Here is a 23,076-nt window from a genome sequence, read left to right on the forward strand (position 1 = left end):
TAAATGATTGAATAATCACTGACAAACAAACACATGCAAACTGTTCTAAGTTTTCATTTCTTATCTGGCTTTCTATAATTGTCTTGTGATTATTTGAAAAACTGTGGGGACAAAGGAAGCTGCATGTCAGATGCTTGAGCAATGTTGGAATCCCCAACCATCTGACAGTCTTACTCAAGTGGCACAGTGGGAGGAGGGGTTTTGGACTAGCAGTCCGATTGCTCCATCTTATAGTGTGTAATAGTTATTATAATGGGAATCTATTGTAGTACTAGAATTACAGAGGTGTGTAGATGCACATTATCTCTGAAACAACTTTATACCACATGTTAAATGTTGAGTGACTATTTTTGCTTTTAACCTGTCAGGCATGGTCAGTTATAACACTACATGTAGAAACATACACACCCTTACTTTATTCACGTGTCATTGAAACAAATGAAGGTGACAAGATATTTCAATTGTATTTCACGCCGTTTGTTTTACATTACATGCATTCTTAAATAAAACAAAGTAACAGTTGTCAAACGTAGGAGCATTTGTTTCACAGTTCCTGCATTGCTTTGTGTTACCTTTTAATTGATGGCCTGCTGTTGTGGTAGTGCAGATGAGTGGTACACCCCCACTGTGACATTTGCTTATGTGTTATCTTGGACGTTATATGTTATAAGTTACATTAATTCATTTAGCAGACGCTTAACATTTAGTCATTTTAGCGGACGCTCTTATCCAGAGCGACTTACAGTAAGTACAGGGCCATACCCCCCCGAGGCAAGTAGGGTGAATTTTGGCACGGTGGGGAATCGATCTAACAACCTTCTGATTACTAGCCCGACTCCCTCACCGCTCAGCCATCTGACTCCTTCGCTTTTATGAGTTATTCATGGTTTAATTTACGCTGAATTTGTACGGATCTGTCTGCAGAGGGTGGGCGTTGTACGCTCCAAATGTGTGTTCCACCTATGATTGGCAAACGTGCAGGGGTTGTGAAACCAGTGTTCCGATTGGTCAATAGAATCCGCACGGACTCAATGCATGACCAGAGAATGTGGCATGACCCAGTGCTGAGCGTCTCTACTTTTACGTCATAGGGTCTACGTTTGGGAGGCTGCAAACCCACCGCCGGCTGTAACACAGTTTATGTGAAACCTGAGTGAAACTCAAGGATTGCATTGAAAGATTACGTACACAGTCCCAAAAATGCCTATGATCGTACCCTACCCAACTGGAGGCTGCAGTTTCAATAGAGTAAATCGGTGGGGGTCTAAGTCAACCGGCCAATCGTGACCAAAATGGAAAATATGTTTATCTTATTGACAGATTTGGTGACGAAGTTACTATTGTTGGTGACCCCCTTCCTTGTAGACCAGCGTCCTATCAATTGTCGCTGATAGTGGGTGGGGTTGTGACAGTGGAAATCATTCTATTTCCCTTTTTTTCTTATTTTAAGTGATTTTCCCCTCACGTCTCCATAAGTTTGGAACCGACACATCATGAGATTTCTCATTCTAGCAGGTAGGCTAACTATAATAATTTGTATTGCCATATTTTATGTTTTGTTAGCTTAAATATTCAGAAAAATGAATGACAAGTTTTGACTTTGTTTTCGAAGGTTTGTTCCTGACCTTGTGCCACATAGGTAGGTTTACTCTCTTGCCAAATTACTTTGGCTAGAACTAAATCTGTAGTTTTTTACTTGGTGTTGTGTCAATCGAATAAGTGTCACAGTCACTCCTTTTGAGTTTTGTTTTGAATGGTTGAGCGGTGCAACTAAATCCTGAGAATAGTATGTTAAAAATGTATTTGTAAGCTATTCTATACTGTTGCTATGGAAAATACATTTATTAGGCATCTTGAATTGAGGCCTACTTTAGGATGAAATTAGTAAAAAAATAAATATATATTGTAAAACATTTACAGGTTGTTGCTAAAAATAGCTGTTCCGGAATGTTAAGACATTGTTTCTGTGTCTAGGTACTTCCTCTCAACTTGTATGCTACTTCACCAACTGGTCCCAGTACAGACCTGGTGCAGGAAAGTACACACCTGACAATGTTGACCCACACCTGTGCACACACCTGATTTATGCTTTTTCTGTCATCAACCCGGCTAACGAGCTTGTCACCTACGAATGGAACGATGAGACTCTCTACAAGTCCTTCAATGGACTCAAAGACAGGTTGGCATCTTCTATCACATACAGAGAAGTTGAATTAGGTTCATAATAAGCTGCATTGTGTGGAGTTAGAGTTGTTTGTTTTCTTCTCACTTATTTGGTTTAGCAAACCAAATGTAACCAGAACCAAATCAAAACAATTGTAATTGTGTGGTCCAACAGAAATGCTGGTCTTAAAACACTTCTGGCAGTTGGTGGATGGAACTTTGGCACTCAACAGTGAGACATTTCACTTTCACGCTTACATAAATAACAAATAACAATAGGTTCAACTGTTCTACTCCTTTTTACTGTGATTTGTACTTTTCTATTTTATAATAACTTTTCCAATTAGGTTCACTACGATGGTGTCGACCCCAGCCAACAGACAGAAGTTCATCCAGTCCTCCATCAGCTTCCTGAGGAAACATGGTTTTGATGGTTTGGATCTGGACTGGGAGTACCCTGGAGCTCGAGGGAGCCCCCCAGAAGACAAGCAGAGATTCATACTGCTGTGTCAGGTCTGAAATACAGCAGAATAGAATAGATTAACAAATGAACTATACATGTAATACAATGTGGCCACTCCACTTGGTTGTTTAGGAGCTCTTAAAGGCCTATGAGGCAGAGGGCACTCTGACTGGACGGCCCAGACTGATGGTCACTGCAGCGGTGGCTGCTGGAAAAGGAACCATTGATGCTGGTTATGAAATAGCAGAAATAGCAAAGTAAGTGTGATTCACAAAGAAATGTATACATTTGACTGGAAAAGGCCAGTAAAAAGTGTGACATCTTTTTTTTAAACAGGTATCTAGACTTCATTAGTGTGATGACCTATGATTTTCACGGCAACTGGGAGAGTGTAACCGGACACAACAGCCCCCTATACCAGGGTTCCCATGACACAGGAGATCTAATCTTCTTTAACACAGTGAGAACCAAGATTTATGTTCACATCTTTTCATGAATGCTTGTTTAATGATAAAGACTCTTTATCATATATTTTTTTACACTCACCATTTCTCTTTATCTCTCTCAGGATTTTGCCATGAAGTACTGGAGAGACCAAGGAGTCCCTGTGGAAAAGCTGAGAATGGGTTTTGCTACCTATGGGCGGACATTTACCCTTGCTTCTGGAGCCAGTGGTGTTGGAGTCCCAACCAGCGGTCCTGCTGCAGCTGGGATGTTCACCAGGGAGGCTGGCTTCTGGTCCTACTATGAGGTTCACATCAATACCATGTCTTAAGTCACTGACTCTGGAAATATTTACTGCTCACAGATGCACTTCACATTAAGAAAACTCTAACTGAAAGGGTGACCCTTTGTTGGTGAAATATAATACCAACTGACCTGACTTCTTTGTGTTTCAGATCTGCACGTTCCTTCCAGGAAGCACTATCCAGTGGATTGATAGCCAGAAGGTTCCCTATGCTACTAAAAGAAATGAGTGGGTGGGATTTGACAACAAAGAGAGCTTTGAGACCAAGGTACTATATGTTGTCCCGTAACAGCAGTTTGAAGGGTAAAGTTATACTACAATTAACCAGAGCTGTACAGTACATTAATCAGTTTTCCCTCCTGTTTTTGCTTATTTTCTCTGAAGGTTCGTTACATGAAAGACAACAAGTTTGGAGGAGCTTTTGTCTGGGCTCTGGACCTTGATGACTTTACTGGACAGTTCTGTGGACAGGGGAACTATCCCCTCATCAGGCATCTCAAGGGACTCCTTGATACTGGTAAAGTACATTCTGTAGAACATTCATAACTCTAACATCTTATGGTTCTTCAGTCATGAGCAGAATACTCTTGGTATCTTGAATAATTAAATTTTACATTTATAAATACAACTTTTTACAAATGTTTTCCTAGGAGTCCCTCCACTGCAATCTACAACCACCCTAAAGCCAGGGTCACAGACTCCAGACAAGGCAACTGCTACCAGTAAGCCAGGGACACAGACTCCAGACAAGGCATTAAGCGGGGAGTTCTGTGTGGGCCGGCCCGATGGGCTGTATCCAAAGCCTGATGCTCCAGGGTCTTTCTACCAATGTGCCAACGTCATCACCTGGGTTAAAAACTGCCCGGCTGGCCTTGTCTTTGATGACTACTGTAAGTGTTGCAATTGGCCTTAAACTTGAACACCATTCTTTTTACAAGCCTCAGCTGCAATAGTTAGCATTGTTCTACACATCTGTATTTGTGTTATGCTTTTTAGATGGTTAATTTTGCTATTATTGATTATACAATGGCTTCATGTTTACTTTTTAAGCTTCATACTACTCCTCAATCAATTACATATTTGATTGGCATCTGAATAAAATAAAAACATGGTTATTTGCTTCCAAATGGTCAATGGTCAATACAGTTTCTACAACCATGAATTCAACCAGCCAAACAATGACATATCATTTTTATTTGATTGTCCAGCATTTCCACCTCAATACAACTGATTGCAAAGGCAGTCTTATCACAATTCAAGTGATTCCTTTAAAACCAAATCATCCATTATTACATAGCAAGTCATGTCTGTGATACTTATTAAGAAGAACTATTAACAAAAATTACAACTATTTGTAATCCTCAAAATACAATACATTGAAGAATTAAGCACTTTCATGTTTCTCTCAACTTTGAAATTGCTGCAGTACAATTCCACCACAGGATTTATGCTCTAAAAATACAATACAGTTCTCTTTCTTAAACACTAAATTATGAAATGTAAACATAAATTCACCCTTCTATTTCAAGTTTTATATTCAAAATTATATTGTGCCAATTAACAAAGCTGCCAATTGCTAAATCAAAATCCACATACAAAGAATGTGATTAGGAGAAATGCAGGCAAACCTAATTATTAGATTGACACAATTCAACCATGGTGCAGGCTAGGCCTGCAGATCTACTCTCTGAACCTGTAATGCCACCCCTTTACAACTCATGACTAGTGCTATGAGGAGGAGGTAGTTTTCTTATGTCACAGTTCTGGATCAGGTTGAAGAAAAACATTACCAGTTCCTCATAGTTCTTCTTGGAAATCCTCTCATTGATACCATGGAATCTGGAAGTGTAAACAAAGATAAACAGGTACATTCTTAATAGTTCTCTCAAAATGACAATGTCTGCATTGCAGAACCAGGGCATACCACTCAGGGTGATTGACAAGTTAACAGCTAAGTGGAACCTGACCAGGAACCAGTCAGGGCCCAGCTACAGTCCCTCCAGTATGCAGTGTGTTGAAGGGTGACAAAGTCGGTATGGTGCAACAAAGTCACATGGTTTGGTCGTAAGACCGAGGTAGTCTCATGATCAACTAACGAGAATGGCCTTTTGTTCTACAAACACCGCCTTCATCATGCAATTGACAGATATTGTATTGTATCTCTTGAGATTACAATGGTGAACATTGTAACTACAGCTATGTTTTCTGCAGAAATGTGGAATGCTTTCTCTTTCTGCCTCATGCAGAAACAGCATCCGTTATACGATAAGCAGTAATGAACTGACATGTTAATAATCAATTGGCCTACCTCTGAGCATCACCTGGTTTGAACCAGGTAGGTGAAAAGCGATATATGTCCTTGGTCAGCTCAGTGTAGTGACGACTGTCTGTGTTCCCAATACAGATACCTGCACATAGACAAAACTAAGAAGAGAAACTTGAACCTGCCATAATGGGAACAACCAGTCTATTCAACTATTAGAAGAACAAGATAAATAACTTTCTTACCCGGGGCAACGGTGACTTGGGGAAACATGTCGATCACAGTTTTCTTGAGGATTTGAAACCCAAAGGAGGTTTCATCAGAGGAACTGACACTCACAGGGTCAAAGCCATGCACAAGCTCCATCTTCACTCTCTCGTCCCCCACTGTCCACTGAATCAGCTCCAAAATCTGGAAGGGCAGGGAATGACAATGGCACATTACCCTTAATGTTAGAAGAACAAAAAGGTTTAACTAAATTGAACATCATAGAAACTTGTTGATGAAAATGTTCATTACATTGACGTAGAAGTCTGACATACAAATACATACCATAACGGTATAATAAGGAAGATCAATTCCACAATTTGCACACAGTGACACATTATTTATACAGCAACTTTACAGATATGGAAAGTGATAAAGAAGTCATTTACTGTAGAGCTGATAAAACAGGTGACCCATCCATACCTCTTGTAAGGACTGTGAGGAATGGATGCGCAGATTTATGTAGGCTTCAGCTTGGGAGGGTAGAACATTCACCTGAAGATTTTAGAATATTCAGGCTGTAAAATAACTGCTCTATCCAGGAAAACATTACTCACGTGATTCTTAATTCTCGTATCACACCTTAACCCCTGAGTTGAACATGGTGACAGCAGTAGTTGTCCTGACAAAAGCATTTGTGTCTGGTCTTCTCTCCATGAATCTGCAAGATCAATTAATACTTGTATAATGATGAACATGTTGATGAAACAAGCAGGATAAATTAAAGTTATTACCTGCCGATGATGGGAGAAAACAGCCACATATTTGACATGATAAATTTCAGCGGGAAGTCAAACTGTCAAAAACAGAGAGTAAGGAATGATAAAATATGCCGTTGAGAGACTTTGTCGTTGAACTCCTATCTACTGTAGCTGATCCACTTATCAGTCTCACCTTGTGGGCCAGTTGTTCAAAAGTGTCACGCTCAGGCCCGAGACCAAACATCCTGGGCATGGGGTTTTCCTCTAATCTGAGGACACATCACAGGATTTAAATAAAATAACTGGATTCATGGTAAATACAGCAACATCTTATTACAAAGCAGTGGCATTTAAGTGTAGCCTTGCCAGCGGGATGAAAGGGTAAGTTGAGAATGAAGAAGATAGAGGACAGAAGCCATGTACAAAATATTGTTTAGGGTTGGCAGGTAATGTTCTGCTTTTCTTAACTGAGGACTGTGAGCAGTGAAGTTATACGCTCTCTCACTCACCTTCTGACGGCTGCAGCCAAGATGCCAATGCTGCTCTCCCTGGGGGGCATGGAGGAATGTCCCGGAACTGTGAACACACTCAGCTTCACTGTAGCCTGTCCCTTCTCACTGATCCCAATCCTGCAACACACAAACACATTAGACGTTCTGCTTTGAAGCCCAATGTGTACATATGTTGTCAACGTTTGAAAGTGCTATTACTAGATCCTCACAGAGCAGCAGGCCCCCTCAGACCACTAATGACCCCATCCAGCACCGCCAGGCCCTCATCCAGGACAAACGCCAGCTGCACCTCACGCTTCTTTAGCACACGCACTATGTTCATAGCACCCTGGTATCCAGAAACCTACAAATAAAATGATCAAGTTGACAGATGACTGTATGTCTACAGTATTCAGTAGTAGGCCTGTTTGACAAACTATATACCTCTTCATCATGACCTAGACCAATGTAGAAACCCCTACGTGGTGCATAACCTTTCATCAACAGGTATTCCAGTGCCTGGAGAATCGCCTGAGAATAGGGAAGTCACGTGGTTAGATTGAAGGCATTCATGATGGCGCTGTACATAGTGCAAAACATTGTCACGCAGAAATATGTTACCATGACAGCTTGCTTGTTGTCAATTGTTCCTCTACCATAGATAAACCCATCTATCTCCTTGGCAGAGAATGGCGGAGCCTCCCAGCCATCGCTTTCCAAAGCTGGCACCACATCTATGTGAGCCAGGAGCATGTAGGGCATCAATGCAGGGTTGGAGCCTGGCACCCAGAATAGGTGACTGTAGTTGGCCACCATCTCATGATGAACCAATTTGGAAGAAAACACTGTAGGAAAGACTACATGAGAGATACAACATACTTTAGTAATTACATTAAACTAACCATAAAGCAAACTACATTGTGTACGCTGTATGAATGACACCTTTATTAGTCACACATAACCTACAACTGAAGTAACTTGGGTTACAGATTATACAAATCTGGGTTCATGAAAAGGAGATGCTCTCGATCAGCCCTACCTCTCCTGAGGAGATGGTCGAACTCGCGCAAAGCGCTGGTGTTCAATTGCGTTTCCGTTGTTGACACGGTGGGAATCCGTACCGCCTCTGAAAGGAATCGCGTGTGAGCAACAGGTGCTAAATGTGACACTAACTTGCAACAAGCAAAAAAGAAAAACTGGCCACATGCATGTCGCGTTTTGCATCAAACTTTTAACTCATTCCAACAACATGTCAGTGACAAAATCAAATTGTTCACCTTTGAAATGATCAAGAAGCTCCTCTCGATGTTCGCTTATCATATCCGACGCAATATTGTTTGTCTTCTCCCAGTGAGCGAGCTGTAGATCTGCATTAACGTCCAGCGTCAGTGTCCTTACAGTGGCTATAACGAACAATACTAATAGAACAAATGACAAGCTAAAAGACACAATCTTTACAAATTTGACAACCCTAAACTTTGTATAATGGTCGGTCATCTTTGTCCTGTTCCGAGTTTACCCCCGAACAATAGACAATAACATGTGGGCCTTGTATTTCCTATTTCACGCTGCTTTGCAGATAAATTGATACATTATTATTTCAGCGCCACCTGCTGGATGACAGCGTAAGTTGACAACACTTGCTCATCCATCCCATCCATACAACATATGCGATCCAAGCCCATATGAAACAAACATCTTTATTCAAATACAAACACAACAAACTATTCTTTAAAAAAAGACACCAAGTACAAACAAGTAGGTTAAGATAACTCATAAATGTCCTCGGTTCAAATACACCAAAGACATCGTCCCAGTCTTAAACATATTGTACATAAAAACATTCAATGCAGAAATACCTTCATCACATGGAATACATTTTGTAGCTCAACCAGTAACATAACTCATGGGATTATACATCACAGTACATATTGTTTATTCAAAAACACTGCTGCACTGAACTCTCCAGTACGTTCACTTCTACATTTCCAGTAACAACAGTGAGGTACTGAGGCAAGGTGAGGTATTCTTACATTGCTATGAGCTGTGACTTTACCAAGTGCATAGGAGAGCAAACCAAACAAGAGGTCTTCATCGCTTAAAACCCCAACAAGGAAGATGATGAAGAGAAGGCTAAACAGGCCAACAGAGTACATGCCTACTCCTGCCCAGTAAGGGGGTCTAGGACCTGAGTGTCCGCAGGCTCGGCCTTCAGCAACAATATCTCCTCAACTCCAGTCTCCAGGCTCACCTCAACATCTCCTGTCTTCAGGCTAAGGTTTTCCAGGAAGGCCCCAAAGGGATTGTCTAAACTGTCCTCCACACAAGCATAGATTAAGTAGAGGAGGCAGACAATGCTGAGGAAGGCCACCACTTGGACCCAGAGAGGGACGAGGAAACGCTCCAGCTCCTGTCTCTCCATGGTGGTGGGACTGAGAGGGGTGTCCGGGTACTTGAACTGGACCGGACGTCCTGCTGCACCCTTTATAGGTCTCCGCCGGGTTGCACTGCAGCACAATTTATAAACATGCCATTAAAACCCATTGACTTATAAATTGAAAGACAATACAAATGTATTGTAATGGTGAGCTTGAAAAACAGTAGCCATTTAGTCTAGTCTCATGGGGAGTGTACTTACACTATACCAGTGGGCGTGGGCTCTGTATCGGGGAATATCTCCATGAGGACATCTGTGATTGGCTCCTGGGGATGATGACAGAAAAGCGCAGATCAGACACGGAGGGAACAGAGAGGGCAGACAGCCCTTCCACATCTGAGGTTCTCCAGAGGCAAGCCACGAAATAGAGGGGAGAAGTAAACAACTAAACCAGACACCAGATTCACACCTATACCAGATTCACACCTACAATGTGAAAGAAAGCCAGGTTCATGTTGATCTGACATATGCCCCAGGAGAGTGATAAAAAGCACGACAGAGACAATGGCTAGGCTAATTGAATTACTTCTTGTGCCTTGATTGGCTGTATGTAAGGGACGTTTTTGATAGTCCTTGACCAGTCCTGGTAAGAGAAGAGAGACACAATAAATCCATATGTAGCTCCCTTCCCAGCCTGGTCACCCACCATCACACTCAACCAGCCCAAGAAATCTCTGCAGTGGTGGAATCACCACAAGGTCCTAAGTTTGTTCTGACTAATAGATGACTGATCTGTCTGTGCATACTGACCCTGTGGGACCTTGGCCAAGCTCTCTCCATATCACTCCCACCGTTCCCCCTCTCTCTTTCTGCTCTAGTGGAGGGAGAGCACCGACTCTCAATCTGTGGTTACAGTGAGTAAAAACATTAAGATATTATTCGTAGTCACCGCAGCGGTGACAAAAAATACAGCCCTCATTCACATTTAGTAGTAATATCTTATGTTACCACCAGGACCAGATACCAGTAGAAAACACACTTCCCTCCTCTACCATCTGAGTGATGCTGAAGGTCTGAGAGGAGGAAGAGGAGGGGTCCTCAAGGTTACCAATCAAAGCACCACACTGAGGCAATACCTGCAAGGTCCAATGTTAGAGCCGAGACAATAGCCACTACAACTTAGGTACTTCAAAACAAAGTGCCCCACTGCTTGCTCAACCTTTATGACTCAAGAGAATAGTTTTGCAGCAGTGTAGAGAAGAGGACGAAAGAAGGAGAGAAAATGAAGAGAATGCTTCGTCCAGGTCTTATGGAGACAACTAGATACACCCCAGATTAAACTGAGATGTCCACTCTATTGACTAAGAGGAGCACTGAGTAAATAAGCCAGTAAAGAGGATTTAGAGTGTATTCTACCCCTGGTCGTGCTCCTCTAGGCTGGCCCACTGAGGTCTTACTCAGCACCAGGGGCGACAAGAGGGGATCCTGGCCCCACTCCGCACACCACTCCACCACATTTCTTGCATTCCTCCTGGGATTGGATTTCCAGCGTCCCGGCTGCTTCCTAGCTCGCTGGGGTAGCCCCACGTGAATTTCATCAAAGAAGAGAACATCAGTTCCACCATACAATCCCACCGTCCTTGCATAGTGTAAAAAGGTTATGGTCCAAGGAAGTCAAATTTACCAGTCTCGATGACTGTATGAAACACTGGGGGTAAAAAGTGTCACCATTCTGAGAGTTCAACCCTGTCTGGGGAAAATAGTATAACAGAGAACATCAATAAGCACCCCCTCCAAAATCCATAAATGTCTCAAGACAAAAGAGACTGCAATTTTGTCTGCAACCATTATCTTCAGTTCCCATCTATGTTCACCAGATGGCACTGAAAGCAACATTTGTAGAGAACACTGACGGAAGAGAAAATAAGAAAATTTTATTTACCAGGAAACTACAGCCAAAACTAGTGGGTTAACTCATTTGAACCTATTTCGTAATTATACAATAGCTATAAAATAGTAAATCATTCAACACTCATTCAAGATAGTTCATGATAAGCCTTCATAGCTGTCTTTCTTACTTGTCTGTCTTCTTGCTGGTTTTGATCCAAGTGTGATACCGTCTCTGGTCCTGGTTGTTCTGAAACTGTAAGCCAGAGTAAACAGCCTATGTTAACAAAGCTATACAAGGTATAAGGATGACAGCAGAAATCTGCCATTAATCTTTACCATACCTGATATGTCCTCTTCCTCTTCGCTGTCAGAGTACTGGCCAGTGTCTCCTGTGCCATTCAGCTTTGGTTGACTAGCAGGTTGGAGTAAGCCTTCCAGCTTCCTCTCATACAGGGCCCTGGTGGAGGCTAGCATTACATACACAAACATCTGTAAGGTTACTGGATGAACATGCATGAACAGATACCCTTTCATGACACCAACTCGTACATTTTCAAATAGGGCATCACAGAGTACTCACCAACTATAGGTCCAGCTCTGACTCCATGTTTCAGCAGTGAGGCCTTGAGCTCATCATCAGTCAATCCCTTAGAGTCCAACATTTCTGGGTCTTCTGTCTTTTCCTCTTCCTGGGGGGACAGGAGCTGAACTGGTTATCATGACAAAAGTATTTTAATATGACAAACATAAGGCTTCGTATACGTAACAAGTTCAAGGCAAAACTGAGTTTGAAACATACACTGTTCAGACATTTTATTATCATTTATTCTACCATTTAACAACTTTCTCTGGGCAGCAAAATGGGGGTGAGGTTAAGGTTAGGGTTATGCAACAACTGTGAAAAAACGTTCCCAAATAAATATGTAGCTGCATGAACCATCTGTCCATCATTGCCCTCATACGACAACAATTGGCCCAACTAATAATTAGCTTGGTAAAGTGGATTCTAGTGTCTTGATCTTGCTAATCCAGCCATCTTGCAAGGTTAAGAGGGAAGTCCTGAACTAAACACACAGGAAACTGAAACCCCCAACTCCAGCTTTTCAAGACCACAATGGAGCTTTATTAAGCTAGAAAAACTGCACGCCACTCAAAATTCTGCACAGTATGTACCCTGTTCATTCTTTCATTAGAAGATATACTGATATTGATGATCTATGCTGCTTTTTTAACAATGAGAAAGATTTATTATTGACTCATTTGTTTTTTTATTGACTCATTTGTTTTTTTAATGTAAAATTGTTAATAGATTTTTGGCTGATCTAGCAGAATTTATTTTAAGTTGGTGAAAGTTTCACTTTAAAATACAGCATTTTATTTTATAAAAACAACTGTAACAAAGACTTTATTTTAAATGTATTGTTAATTTTTGTTGTTACGCCAGAGTTTTATATACATATTATTTATTAATCTCCTTTTGTTAAATGTTTAGCTGTTGAATTTGATTGCTTTATATCTTCAAGACAATATCTGTATTGTATATTATGATCTTCAATTCCCGTCTCAGTGTAATTTTGATGTCTGTATAACACTAGTCTATGCTGTGTTTGGTTATGCGTTTCAATAAACAAATAAAATAATTGCGAGCACCTCTACTGCGCAAGACCGGACGAGCTGCAAGTTCAACATGATGCTGACCATATTTCGTTTTTTAATAGAGCTTTAGGTTATTATTAGTAAACCATCTTGGTTTTGAGAGATCCAAGTGCCACATTAATCTCCCACTCAGAACGTTTGCCATAGAAACATAACGGACGCCATCTTTAATGCTGGGCCTACTTAATTAAAGGTCTATGGCTAGAACCTTCCCTGCCCTCTGCTGTCCACTGCTATCCAAGATAACTTTAGAGCTGACCTGGCAGTTTGCAAGGGTGTCAGTTTATCTCCAGCAGCTGTTACTTTCCCATGTTGTGCTTGTGCATTAGGCTACACAGGGTAGCTGAATTTTATATAACATGATTTAAATGTGAATACAAATAAAACTACTTAGACGGATGTATAGTATATACATATGTGGCATAGTTGTACTATCATTGTAAATAAACTGCGAGAAAAATAGTCTGCAGCACGAGTCTTTCACTTGACTCAAAACAATCTCAAATCCGGGTCAAAGAAACTGGCCAAGAAACTCCAGCAACTCACTCCCACGTCTTGCACCTGGTCGTCGTCCTCATCGCTAGAGAAATCCGCTGCTCTTTTTTGACCAATGTGTGTCAAATAAAGATCCAAATAAACTTGCTTTTTGCTCTCTGCATCAGGCAGCGTGATGTTATTGGCAACTAACTCTGACTTAAGTCTCTGCTTGGAGAACTGAGCGGGGTCCTCCACAAACACTGGCATGACAAGCGCTTTTTAGGACTAAAACGAAGCTCGACTTCAAAATGCCAGTTCTTTCCCTAAAACTGTCTAGCCACCAAGAAACGGTAGTTGAGCAGCAAGCAGGCTACAGTATGATGTCCTTCCTAGCAAGTGGCAAAATCTGAATGAAGAACAGCTGCTGCCAGCCCGGGGGGCACGCAACATGATCTGACCCCAATAAATACCCCCGCCAAATGTAGCTAGTCAGTTGAGTTAACTGTAGCTAACAAACAGTGGTTAGCTAGCTAAAGTAACTTATTTAGCACGCAACTCTGAAATACTAATATTGTAAATACCTTACATCATTAGTTAAACTATCGACACAGCTAATTTAGTATATTTAGGCAGCCAATTTGCTGCACAGGATTGATGATATCAGGCAGCCGGAAGTCTAATTTTCACGTTAAGCTTGCTGGAAAGGTGAGCGAAGGAACCAGGTTACTTTCTCACGTTTTTGGAATTAAGTTATATGCGTATACCTAGCTACAGTTGGTTTAGTGACAATACATTATTTGATTTGATACAGTAGATAGTTAACTACTAATTTTGAAATGAAACCTACCTTGCAATTTTCTGCAGCCTGATTGTCTCGCACAGACTCTCGCGCGCACTGACTCCATCATGATGCATTGAGTGCTGTTTCACGTTCAATCTTTCATAAGAAAAAATAACATATTAGTGGAATATGAACAATGTTTGTATAAATATGTGAATGTTTATTCAGATGGTAAACCTAGACATCAAATTCCTGCACACCTACACATAATCAATCAGTAGAATACACCAAAAACACGAAATTCCACGCATAATTCCAACATGCTTTACAGCACATCTTCAAAGATGAACTTCAGTCTAGTGTAGACTAGTGTTGACTCCAAACATCTATACCATTGCCTTATGTTGCATTGCCACCCTGTATCCAATGGCTTTAAACCCTACATGACATGTTAGTAAGAAATCACATAGGAATAGAAAGCCATAAAACACAGCAGTAGTTGAAGAAAAAATACCTCACTCAATCAAAATGTATTTTTTAGGACTATTAGAAAAGCAGCAATATGCTATGCAGTTTGATAACCCATGATTTCAATAGCAGGAGCTGGAGTGAAGATGAATAACAAGGGCAGGTTGGAAGCAGTGCTCAGGATTTTAAACTCACATCAACATGAATAATTCACCAAAGGAACTGATAGTATTCAACTCAGGTCTAGAAGGAATGAAATGATAGTATCTCATTATTCTTCTCTAACTGATTCTTTGTATGAAAAGATTTGTGCTTTTAGCAGAGCAGACTCAAAAACAACGATTGCTGTTCACCTGATATTGTATCTGTAGTATATCTCACAAGTAAAATAGAAATAGCATAATCTTTGATAAAGAAAATACCACCTTCAATCAGTGTCTTTTAAAAATAAAATATGTAAAATAATTAGTGATACAATTGAAGTGAGGCAGTTAATGAAAAAGAGATTACGTGCACATTGATATGGATTCAAAAACTGACCTCTTCCTGACTATGAATCATAGACAAAGGCTTTGAGAGTAAACATATCAATAGTCCTTTATCAGACTTTTTTTTTTACAGGAAATGCTCAGCTCAGTTGTTTAATTTGTTGTGTCTTTCCACCGGTAGACATCAAGTGTTTTATAACTTGCACAGGCATATTGCTGCATTCTAGCATTTAATATTCACATGTGCCTAAGGCCTATGCAATCAAATCTGATATAACAGTTTAAACAACAGTCCTGAAAAACCTTTACTATTTATTTTATGGGCACAATGTGCCTTTTTCTTTTGTCATACCCGCAATTATGATTAACTGTCAAATGTTTGAGGCTAAAACATTGATAACAATTAAATATGCAGTGTATATTGTACTGGATATTGAAAACACTAGACAAGGCCCTTTTCTTACACCTACAACCTAATAATGGGTAAGATCTTTATAAGTATTTGAACTGTGTTATTCAACTTTAAGGGACAAGTGGACCAACCTCAGCCTTACTTTTGTGAGGTGATGTTCTCCTCGTTAATTCTTTTAATTTCAAATAAACACATGAACATCTACTTACTCGCAAGTAACAGGTGCTTAGATCTCTCTAGTGATCTGTACCACTAACACATTTTCACCTGCATGCAGGTCAAAGTTTGTCATCCAGCTGTCTCTGCATAGAAAAGTAGGCTACAAAAGATGAAATAGCAGGATGCTTGGGCACAGGGGAAAAGGGCAGCTATGGAGGACAGAGGCAGTATTTGTTGACATTGTATCGAGTGCAAAGCTGAGGTATTTGAGGCACGGTGAGGGGAGACCAGGTATTTGTCAGTCAGCGTTCAGAGTTTCTTGCTCTTGCTGTGTCTCCAAATCAAACAACAAAAGCCCCATTGAGACAACCAGTTTTTTTTCCTCTGAACTAGAGTACAAAGCTTCCTGTAGGTCTGTAACTGTCCATTGCTGATCAGGACTCCTGTGCTCTGCATGAGCCTGCCTCAAATCATTCAGACAAGCACCAACAGGCTTTAAACATATAAGCCTAATAGACAACTATGCCAGATACATTTTTTGTCTTAAATGTTCTTGTAATTGTTGCATAAGGGTAAAAGGTCTATTGTGGTCTATGTGAATGCAAATGAGTTCAGTCTGAATATGTAACTGTCCAGGTCAGGATGGTGGGGTGTTAATGTAACATCAGCACTTCATTTTACCATTTGAACAGTTCACATGAAAAGGCGACATGATAGCATACTGCATCATACAAAATGTTTATGTATTTATAAGACATACCTTCATTGCAATTACGAAATACTGTTAAACAAAAAAAAGTTAACGTTACTTTCAGCCTAAAACTCATTACTGGTTAGACTATGCCTACTCAGTGAAATAAAAGGCAGAAAACAGACTAACATTTATTAGCACATCTAATAAGTCTCCTTTTCTAGCCACCGTCTTCAAACCCCAGGTTGACAAGCCTCCTCCTACTGAACTCCAGGGAGGCTGCTGTCATGCATAAATTAGCCCAGCCCCTGTGTCAGACACGGGCCAGACGAGAAGGTGAATCTCAGCCACAGGGAGGATTGTCTCTAATCCCAAACATCCTACATGCGCCGTCTCTACTGGGAGCCAGTTTGAGCCACTAAGTTGTCACTCCAGATGTGTGTATGTCACTGAGTTATTTTTTATGTCATCAAATACCAGTGTGGGTATATGTGTGTTATTATATGAAGCATCATCAAAATTGTATGTGAGACTGTAAATGCAGTAGATATTTCATAGACCTCTCTGCGACTACATTGCAGTAATAAATCAACATTCCAGTCGTTGCATTTCAAACTGTGTGTGACCAAATAACCATACAGTAAGGAAAGATGTATGGCACCCATTTTTTCATCCAATTACATTACATTGTAGGATTAATTTATCAAACCAACAGCCACCACTGTCAGATAATACATCAGCTCACTGCATAAAAAAGCAGCAACAGAATCCCTTGTTTGTCTCATACTACATTTCTGTTACTCTGCCAGAAAACATTTACCAATATCAATTTCCTATACGTTTTGGCAATTACACTGTTAGCAGTACCAAATTTACCCACAAGTAGTGATGAGCAGGCAACATTCACACTGTAAATGTGACACTTACCTCTTTTTCCCCCTGTTCTGTGTCCTTGCTGGAGCGACTATGGCATCCTCTCAGTCCAATACTGTATAGAGAGACAATGGGTAGTGGAGGGGAGGAGTTAATGTGTGAGCAGACGGGAGAGAGGGGAGATCGAGTGAGTTTAAGCAGAATGAAAACTGAGAGAGAGGAAGAGACTGCTCCGGCAGATCAGTCCGTGGCTCACAACAATACATACAAAATCACAAATCTGACGAAACGTTACAGGAATGGCAATCTCAGAAACTCCCAGACAGAGTGTTGGAGAATAAGCGACCAGAAATCCCTCTTCACATGGGAAGTGAAAGGAAAAAACATGGAGAGAGGGAAAGAATGGGCCCTGGCTTTAAACTAGTCCCTTTCTTAGATTTTCTTTGAATGAGAGTTCTTAAGATTCCTTGTTGGCAGAGTGCCCATGGGTCCTGGATGGAAAGGATAAAAGAGGGGTTGAGGTAGGGGGGCGTCTATTGTGTGATTGTCCTTCTTTTCAACCCTGGCTCTCTAGTAGGTCTATGCAGGCGGTTGCTAAATATTCCAGTTAGTTATTTTTAGTATTTTAATGCAGTGTAACCCTCTTGATTGGAATACTTTTAGCAGTTTTGTCATCTAAGGGAAATCTTTTGGAAAACAACTCCCTGTGTTGACATAAACTTAAATTCTTCTTCCCTGAACTTATTGAACAAAATCACAAAAAAATAAACTGGAATCAAACCCCTCCTGGTACATCTTGGTATAGAGAGCTGTTTTCAGAATTCTTTGTTCAGGCCTCCTTCTTTCCCTTTGTCTTCTAAACAGTCCCTCACTGGCAGAGGAAGAATGCTGCTTGCCTGGCTGGCAATACAGAACTGCAGACAGCAGGTGTTGTTGCCCCTCTCTGAGCCACATTCACTCTCAGCTTTCCCCTTGTCCATACGTTTCCTCTGCTCATACATTCCCCCCTGTGCTCCGAGAGAACTGGTGCATAGGAAAAGAGAGAGAAACCGAGCTACTGTTTGAACAAGAACAAAGGATCAGAAAGCTGAACTAAGATACAGTATGCTGTTTAAAGATGTAATGAATGAAAAGGGATGCAATGATAAATGAGGAAAAGAAGAAGAGAGAATGTTTAATTATAATAGAAGTTAGATATAGGATTTAACTGGGTCCCTCCTCTCCACAATCCATGTATCTTACAGCTTTCATTGCTTCATTGGCTCAAGAAAAGCCCCGATTTCACTCTCAGCACCCCCCCTCCCGGTCTCTCCTTTTCGCTTTCCCTCAAATAGACACACAGGCTCAGTTCATTACTATTCACCAGGTCTCACTAAGACACGCATCGCTGCACTACTCTATGGTTGGGTGGAGGGGAGTGGGGAACAGGATGGAGAGAGGAGGCACAGTGAGAGGTATCTTCTAAAAGAGGAGAATAAAAAGCAATACTGTTATCTATTTTCAAATGTGTGTGTATTAATATGCCCCAGTTGTTCTCTTGTTACATTCTGTGTTTAGGCAAATACTGCAAGTTTATTCCCAGTGACAACAAACAAACAATGCTATCTTTGGGTTGAAACTGACAGAGCTGTCTCTAAGCCTTGTACAAGTTATCACAACTTATTCTGCATGAGGTCCCAATAGATACAATTTTATAATCATCCTTGAGCAGACAAATGGAAATGGACAAAATGCTATGCTGTACCTTTTGTGCTGTGCACAATTATTCTCTACACATTAGTTGGAGAAAGTTTATCACATCAATTTAGAGAAGATTCCCCTCAACATTTAAACACATTTAATTTGACTCTTCAACCCTTGTTTAATGTTACACAGCTTTGTATTACAGGGAGGGAAAACAGCAAAGAGGACAGCCTGAGCTTTTGGCTTTTTCAACAGGGAATCCCACAAATTAAAACTGAGTTCACAAGAGCTAACCAACTGAAACAACAGTGGTTTCAGCCACACAAAACATCTGGGATTTCAGCCATGATATAACCTTTTTGGATAAGCTCTAAACATCGCTGTAATGAGAAAGGTGTACTTGGTCTGAAGTAATGGGGGACTTACAGTGTTATTCTGCCTGTAATGTCTTCTGTGTGGAAGCCTGGCCATCTAAAAATAGCATTTTTGTAATGTGGGTCCTAAAAAGAATCTATCTATCTTCACTGTTGGTAATGCTAGAGAAAATGCCCTCTATCAAATGATGTTAGGATTATTTTCACGAGGTTCATTTATTTCTGATTGCATTAGCACCATATAACACCCATTCACATCTTCTTATCTGTTACATTCATTCGGATTACAGTCTTTATGGAGAGTGTCTGACAGATACTATTATTTTCAGAAGGGTTCTGTTGTGATTGGCTACTGAGCATTTGGGAACCAGGGTGGTCATCTGGTTGACTGCAGTGGTTGGATGAACTGCAATGCTTGACTGAACTTTAATTTCAGTCCACAGGATGAGGACATAGGGGGTGAACTTTTGAGCAATGATGCTTCATGTTCATTTGATCACAGCCATTATCTGGTGTCATTGAAACTTGTTACAGTTGACCACTCTGTAACCACTAAATCTTTGACGTGATACATGCTAAGTGCAAAGAACAAAAAACTAAAACACATGCTTTTCTTTATATCCCCTCACAATCAATTTGTCACTATTAAATTTTGTACCGTACTTTATACTAATACATTTTAAATGATCCTAAGCCTTTACCTTGTTTATCCTTTGGGTGGTTCTTCATAGAGCTTTTCTCAGTAGTCACTTGGCATATGCTGTATAACTGTTAAAAGTCAGTGCCACTCTTAGATTCTCTATTTTTGGCCTTGGGGGTGGGTGGTGGGCATCTCCGTCCTGGGGAGTAGTAACACATTGACCCCTGTCATGTGTCTGTGCCTTTCAAAGAAGACGCGGCTGGTGGGTGGGGGTGGGGTGGTGGTTTGGGTGACAAATGTATTCTCCATTCCTCTGAGTCCATGTTTCAACAGAAACAATTTTGTGCATGTCTGCCTGACCAGAAAAAAAGGCTATTATGATATTTACTCATGCAACTTGTCTTTGTTTACCTTCTGTCCTTCTTTTACAACCTGTAAGCTTAAATAATTGCCCCTCAAAGTTTAGACATTTCCAGCCACAGTCTTTGTCCATCTCTCTGTCTGCACTGGAACCTGGACAAAAACCATTTAGAAGCCTCTGAGCAGAAACCGAGTTGTGAGGACTAGGGGGCTATGCACGAGAGAAAAGTAAAGCTAGAAGATTAAGATTCCTATCACAGTGTGACCTGGCACAGTCTCAGACCTCTGATTGAGAGTGTTGGCTAAATGTCAGACTATGGAGATGAGATAGAGGACAGAGGGAAGGCTCCTTTTCACCACTTCATGCCCAGCTACAGTTGCCTTGCAGTCGATGTGGCCAGCATACATAATGTCTTCAGGCTTCAACAGAGAAAGGGAAAAAAAAACATCCATGAAAATTATTTTGAAGGTTGGGCATTGCTCCAAAGACAAAATTAAACATTGTGTGCCAGCACTGGCAGTTTGTTTTCATTTAATTTGATCAATAGCATAGATTGTGTATCAGGATTTATGTGACTCATTTGGGCTGCTGTTCAGTGCAAAACAGATTTATTCCGTTCAATGAGCAGTTCATGAACACACCTAGCTATTACACCCAGATATTTAAATGTTTTTATTTATTTAAAAACAGTTTTTAATGTTTTAAATATTTTTGGCATATTAACATAAATCACACGTTGAAGCTTTGAATGGAAAAACAAGAGTAAAGGCTGAATAAGTGCCCCCTCTAGTGTACAAACATAGCAATATCAACAGTAGTCAGGTTGTCATGTGCTTGAAATCCTAGCAATCCTTCAACAAGCAATTTTCAACAGTTTGAATTGGAATCACAAGAGCTGAGAAGCAAAAGAACTTAGCTTGAGCAAGTTTGCCACACTAAATGTTATCCACATTCAAACACCAAACTAACAATGCTAGTTGATTTTTAACAACCCTTTGACAAACCACTGAGAAGCATGTTCGTTGACAGTTACCTCAATAATAAGTCACTTCTATGTTGGTGTAACTCAGGATAGGAAGTGAGCAGGGTTGATAGATGTTAATCAATGTCTTTTATAAAAACACATGCAGTATTTCTTAAGGTTCAAGTTTTGACATGCGTTTCCGCTTAGGAGGAGGGTTAGGCAAATCAGTTACACAATCGGAACAGATTTTGGCACATTTAGTTCACTTGTACCTCAAAAAATTCACAGTGACACATATACAAGTTGTCTACATTTCTAATATTGACTATATCAATCATTTTTTTGTTGTTGCTATGCTTAGCTATTCATGATGAAGCAGACGCTACATCATGAATTATCTGGAGCAACTTACAGTAAGTATAGGGACATTCTCCCCGAGGCAAGTAGGGGACACAACGTCATGTTTCCCGGCCGGGAATCAAACTGGCAACCTTCACTAGCCCGATGCCCTAACCGCTCAGCCACCTGACTCCCTATGATGTATCTTCATCCTGATTATTTGTCTGCTACTGAGCTACTAGAAGGATTCTGTTGGTGGTCTAACTTAAAATAAAACAAAGATTACACCTGAGACTTGTACTTTAACTGAGACAAAGATCTCTTGCCCTTCTTGTGACCCGGAAACCCATAACTTCCCATTCAGTAGCTATACATTTCAGACAATGATTGGAGGACAGAGGCGATGTAGGGTTTTTCCATCTTTAATTCATGACCTGTTTGAATTTGACTTATTCAAACTGGGTCAGAATCAAAGTTTGATTATACTGTGCTGATTTGTTGATTATAATATACAATTACAAATATTTTAGGTGCTTTTGCATGCATTAAAATGTGTTCAGAACAATGCTAGTGTAAGATTACTTTTGAAAACCATTTGTAAAATAAATATAACTGTATTGGAATGTAATGACTACAACAATTACAAAATGTTATGTAAAGTGGCATGGTAGTATTAAAAGGTAGTATTGCTTTAATTAAGAATTTGCATTTGAATCAATTACATTAATTGTAATAGACCATTATATACATTTCTTTTAAAATAGGTATGTTCTAAGTATTTACCAAAAAAGTAGTTTACTTGGTGGTTATTTAATAATTTTCAATAACAAGACAATTATAATGACATTATTAAAAAATACAACAATATATTTTATATACAAGTTGTACAATCTGTTCAGGATAGACACACCAAACAAGTAGCAAATCAGGCACTACTAGTGAATCTTAACACATTGTTACTTCAGCTTTGTTAAATTATATACACAATAAGGAACACCTTGTCCTGTGTCCTTTCTTGACCTAAACTTTAAATTGAATAATAATTGGTAGAATATCCCTCAAGGTATCCCGCAATGTGGTCACACATACGTGTTTTAGATTGCATCTCAATACACTTTTTTCATAGCAAATTATTGACACTTCATAAAGAAGAATCTCCACTTTATCCATTAACTACAAAGGACATCCTTGTCAGTTAGGCAATTCAAAGAGGAGGGAACTTTTGACTTGAAGAGATTTAAAAGGATGTGTGCAGGTAAAATGGAAATACTTTATTCTACTACTATTCTATACAGCTTTCAAGACAAGAGAAGACAGAGATAGAGTACAGTACTGTTGTGTAACTTC

At 40.2% G+C, this 23,076-nt stretch overlaps 3 protein-coding genes across 11 annotated transcripts; 1 reads left to right on the plus strand and 2 right to left on the minus strand.

Moving 5' to 3' along the window:
- Nucleotides 1-1,403: 1,403 nt before the first annotated feature.
- LOC146252141 (acidic mammalian chitinase-like) lies at nucleotides 1,404-4,501 on the plus strand. The gene is made up of 11 exons (XM_084679532.1): nucleotides 1,404-1,515; nucleotides 1,613-1,639; nucleotides 1,975-2,179; nucleotides 2,339-2,395; nucleotides 2,511-2,676; nucleotides 2,759-2,883; nucleotides 2,963-3,086; nucleotides 3,195-3,377; nucleotides 3,526-3,642; nucleotides 3,759-3,891; nucleotides 4,025-4,501. Exons 1-11 carry the CDS (start codon nucleotides 1,494-1,496, stop codon nucleotides 4,285-4,287), a joined length of 1,422 nt encoding a protein of 473 aa, XP_084535658.1. The 5' UTR covers nucleotides 1,404-1,493; the 3' UTR covers nucleotides 4,288-4,501.
- A 47-nt stretch (nucleotides 4,502-4,548) lies between these two features.
- On the minus strand, nucleotides 4,549-8,675 carry LOC146252142 (N-fatty-acyl-amino acid synthase/hydrolase PM20D1.2-like). Of its 3 annotated transcripts, none has more exons than XM_084679527.1 (13): nucleotides 8,374-8,675; nucleotides 8,136-8,222; nucleotides 7,718-7,941; nucleotides 7,541-7,627; nucleotides 7,327-7,460; nucleotides 7,115-7,234; nucleotides 6,799-6,874; nucleotides 6,639-6,700; nucleotides 6,487-6,565; nucleotides 6,328-6,399; nucleotides 5,883-6,048; nucleotides 5,683-5,782; nucleotides 4,549-5,213 (listed from the first exon to the last, which is right to left on the minus strand). In XM_084679527.1, exons 1-13 carry the CDS (start codon nucleotides 8,591-8,593, stop codon nucleotides 5,084-5,086), a joined length of 1,557 nt encoding a protein of 518 aa, XP_084535653.1. In that variant the 5' UTR covers nucleotides 8,594-8,675; the 3' UTR covers nucleotides 4,549-5,083. The 3 variants fall into 3 exon arrangements, 2 of the variants coding, with proteins under 2 accessions (XP_084535653.1, XP_084535652.1); XM_084679526.1 differs by having other exon boundaries at nucleotides 7,718-7,953; nucleotides 8,374-8,674; XR_014732019.1 differs by having other exon boundaries at nucleotides 5,075-5,213; nucleotides 5,683-5,798; nucleotides 7,718-7,953.
- A 107-nt stretch (nucleotides 8,676-8,782) lies between these two features.
- lemd1 (LEM domain containing 1) lies at nucleotides 8,783-14,661 on the minus strand. Of its 7 annotated transcripts, none has more exons than XM_084681174.1 (12): nucleotides 14,542-14,661; nucleotides 14,344-14,433; nucleotides 11,944-12,072; nucleotides 11,705-11,830; nucleotides 11,552-11,616; nucleotides 11,158-11,223; nucleotides 10,890-11,045; nucleotides 10,517-10,609; nucleotides 10,284-10,376; nucleotides 10,060-10,116; nucleotides 9,735-9,799; nucleotides 8,783-9,603 (listed from the first exon to the last, which is right to left on the minus strand). In XM_084681174.1, exons 2-12 carry the CDS (start codon nucleotides 14,402-14,404, stop codon nucleotides 9,255-9,257), a joined length of 1,260 nt encoding a protein of 419 aa, XP_084537300.1. In that variant the 5' UTR covers nucleotides 14,405-14,433; nucleotides 14,542-14,661; the 3' UTR covers nucleotides 8,783-9,254. The 7 variants fall into 7 exon arrangements, with proteins under 7 accessions (XP_084537300.1, XP_084537301.1, XP_084537303.1 ...); XM_084681175.1 differs by having other exon boundaries at nucleotides 14,538-14,627; XM_084681177.1 differs by having other exon boundaries at nucleotides 11,944-12,052; nucleotides 14,542-14,589.
- Between the last annotated feature and the right edge of the window lie 8,415 nt (nucleotides 14,662-23,076).

The sequence above is a fragment of the Hypomesus nipponensis genome, chromosome 18, assembly GCF_054491055.1.
Source record: "Hypomesus nipponensis isolate SF chromosome 18, ASM5449105v1, whole genome shotgun sequence".
NCBI lineage: Eukaryota > Metazoa > Chordata > Actinopteri > Osmeriformes > Osmeridae > Hypomesus > Hypomesus nipponensis.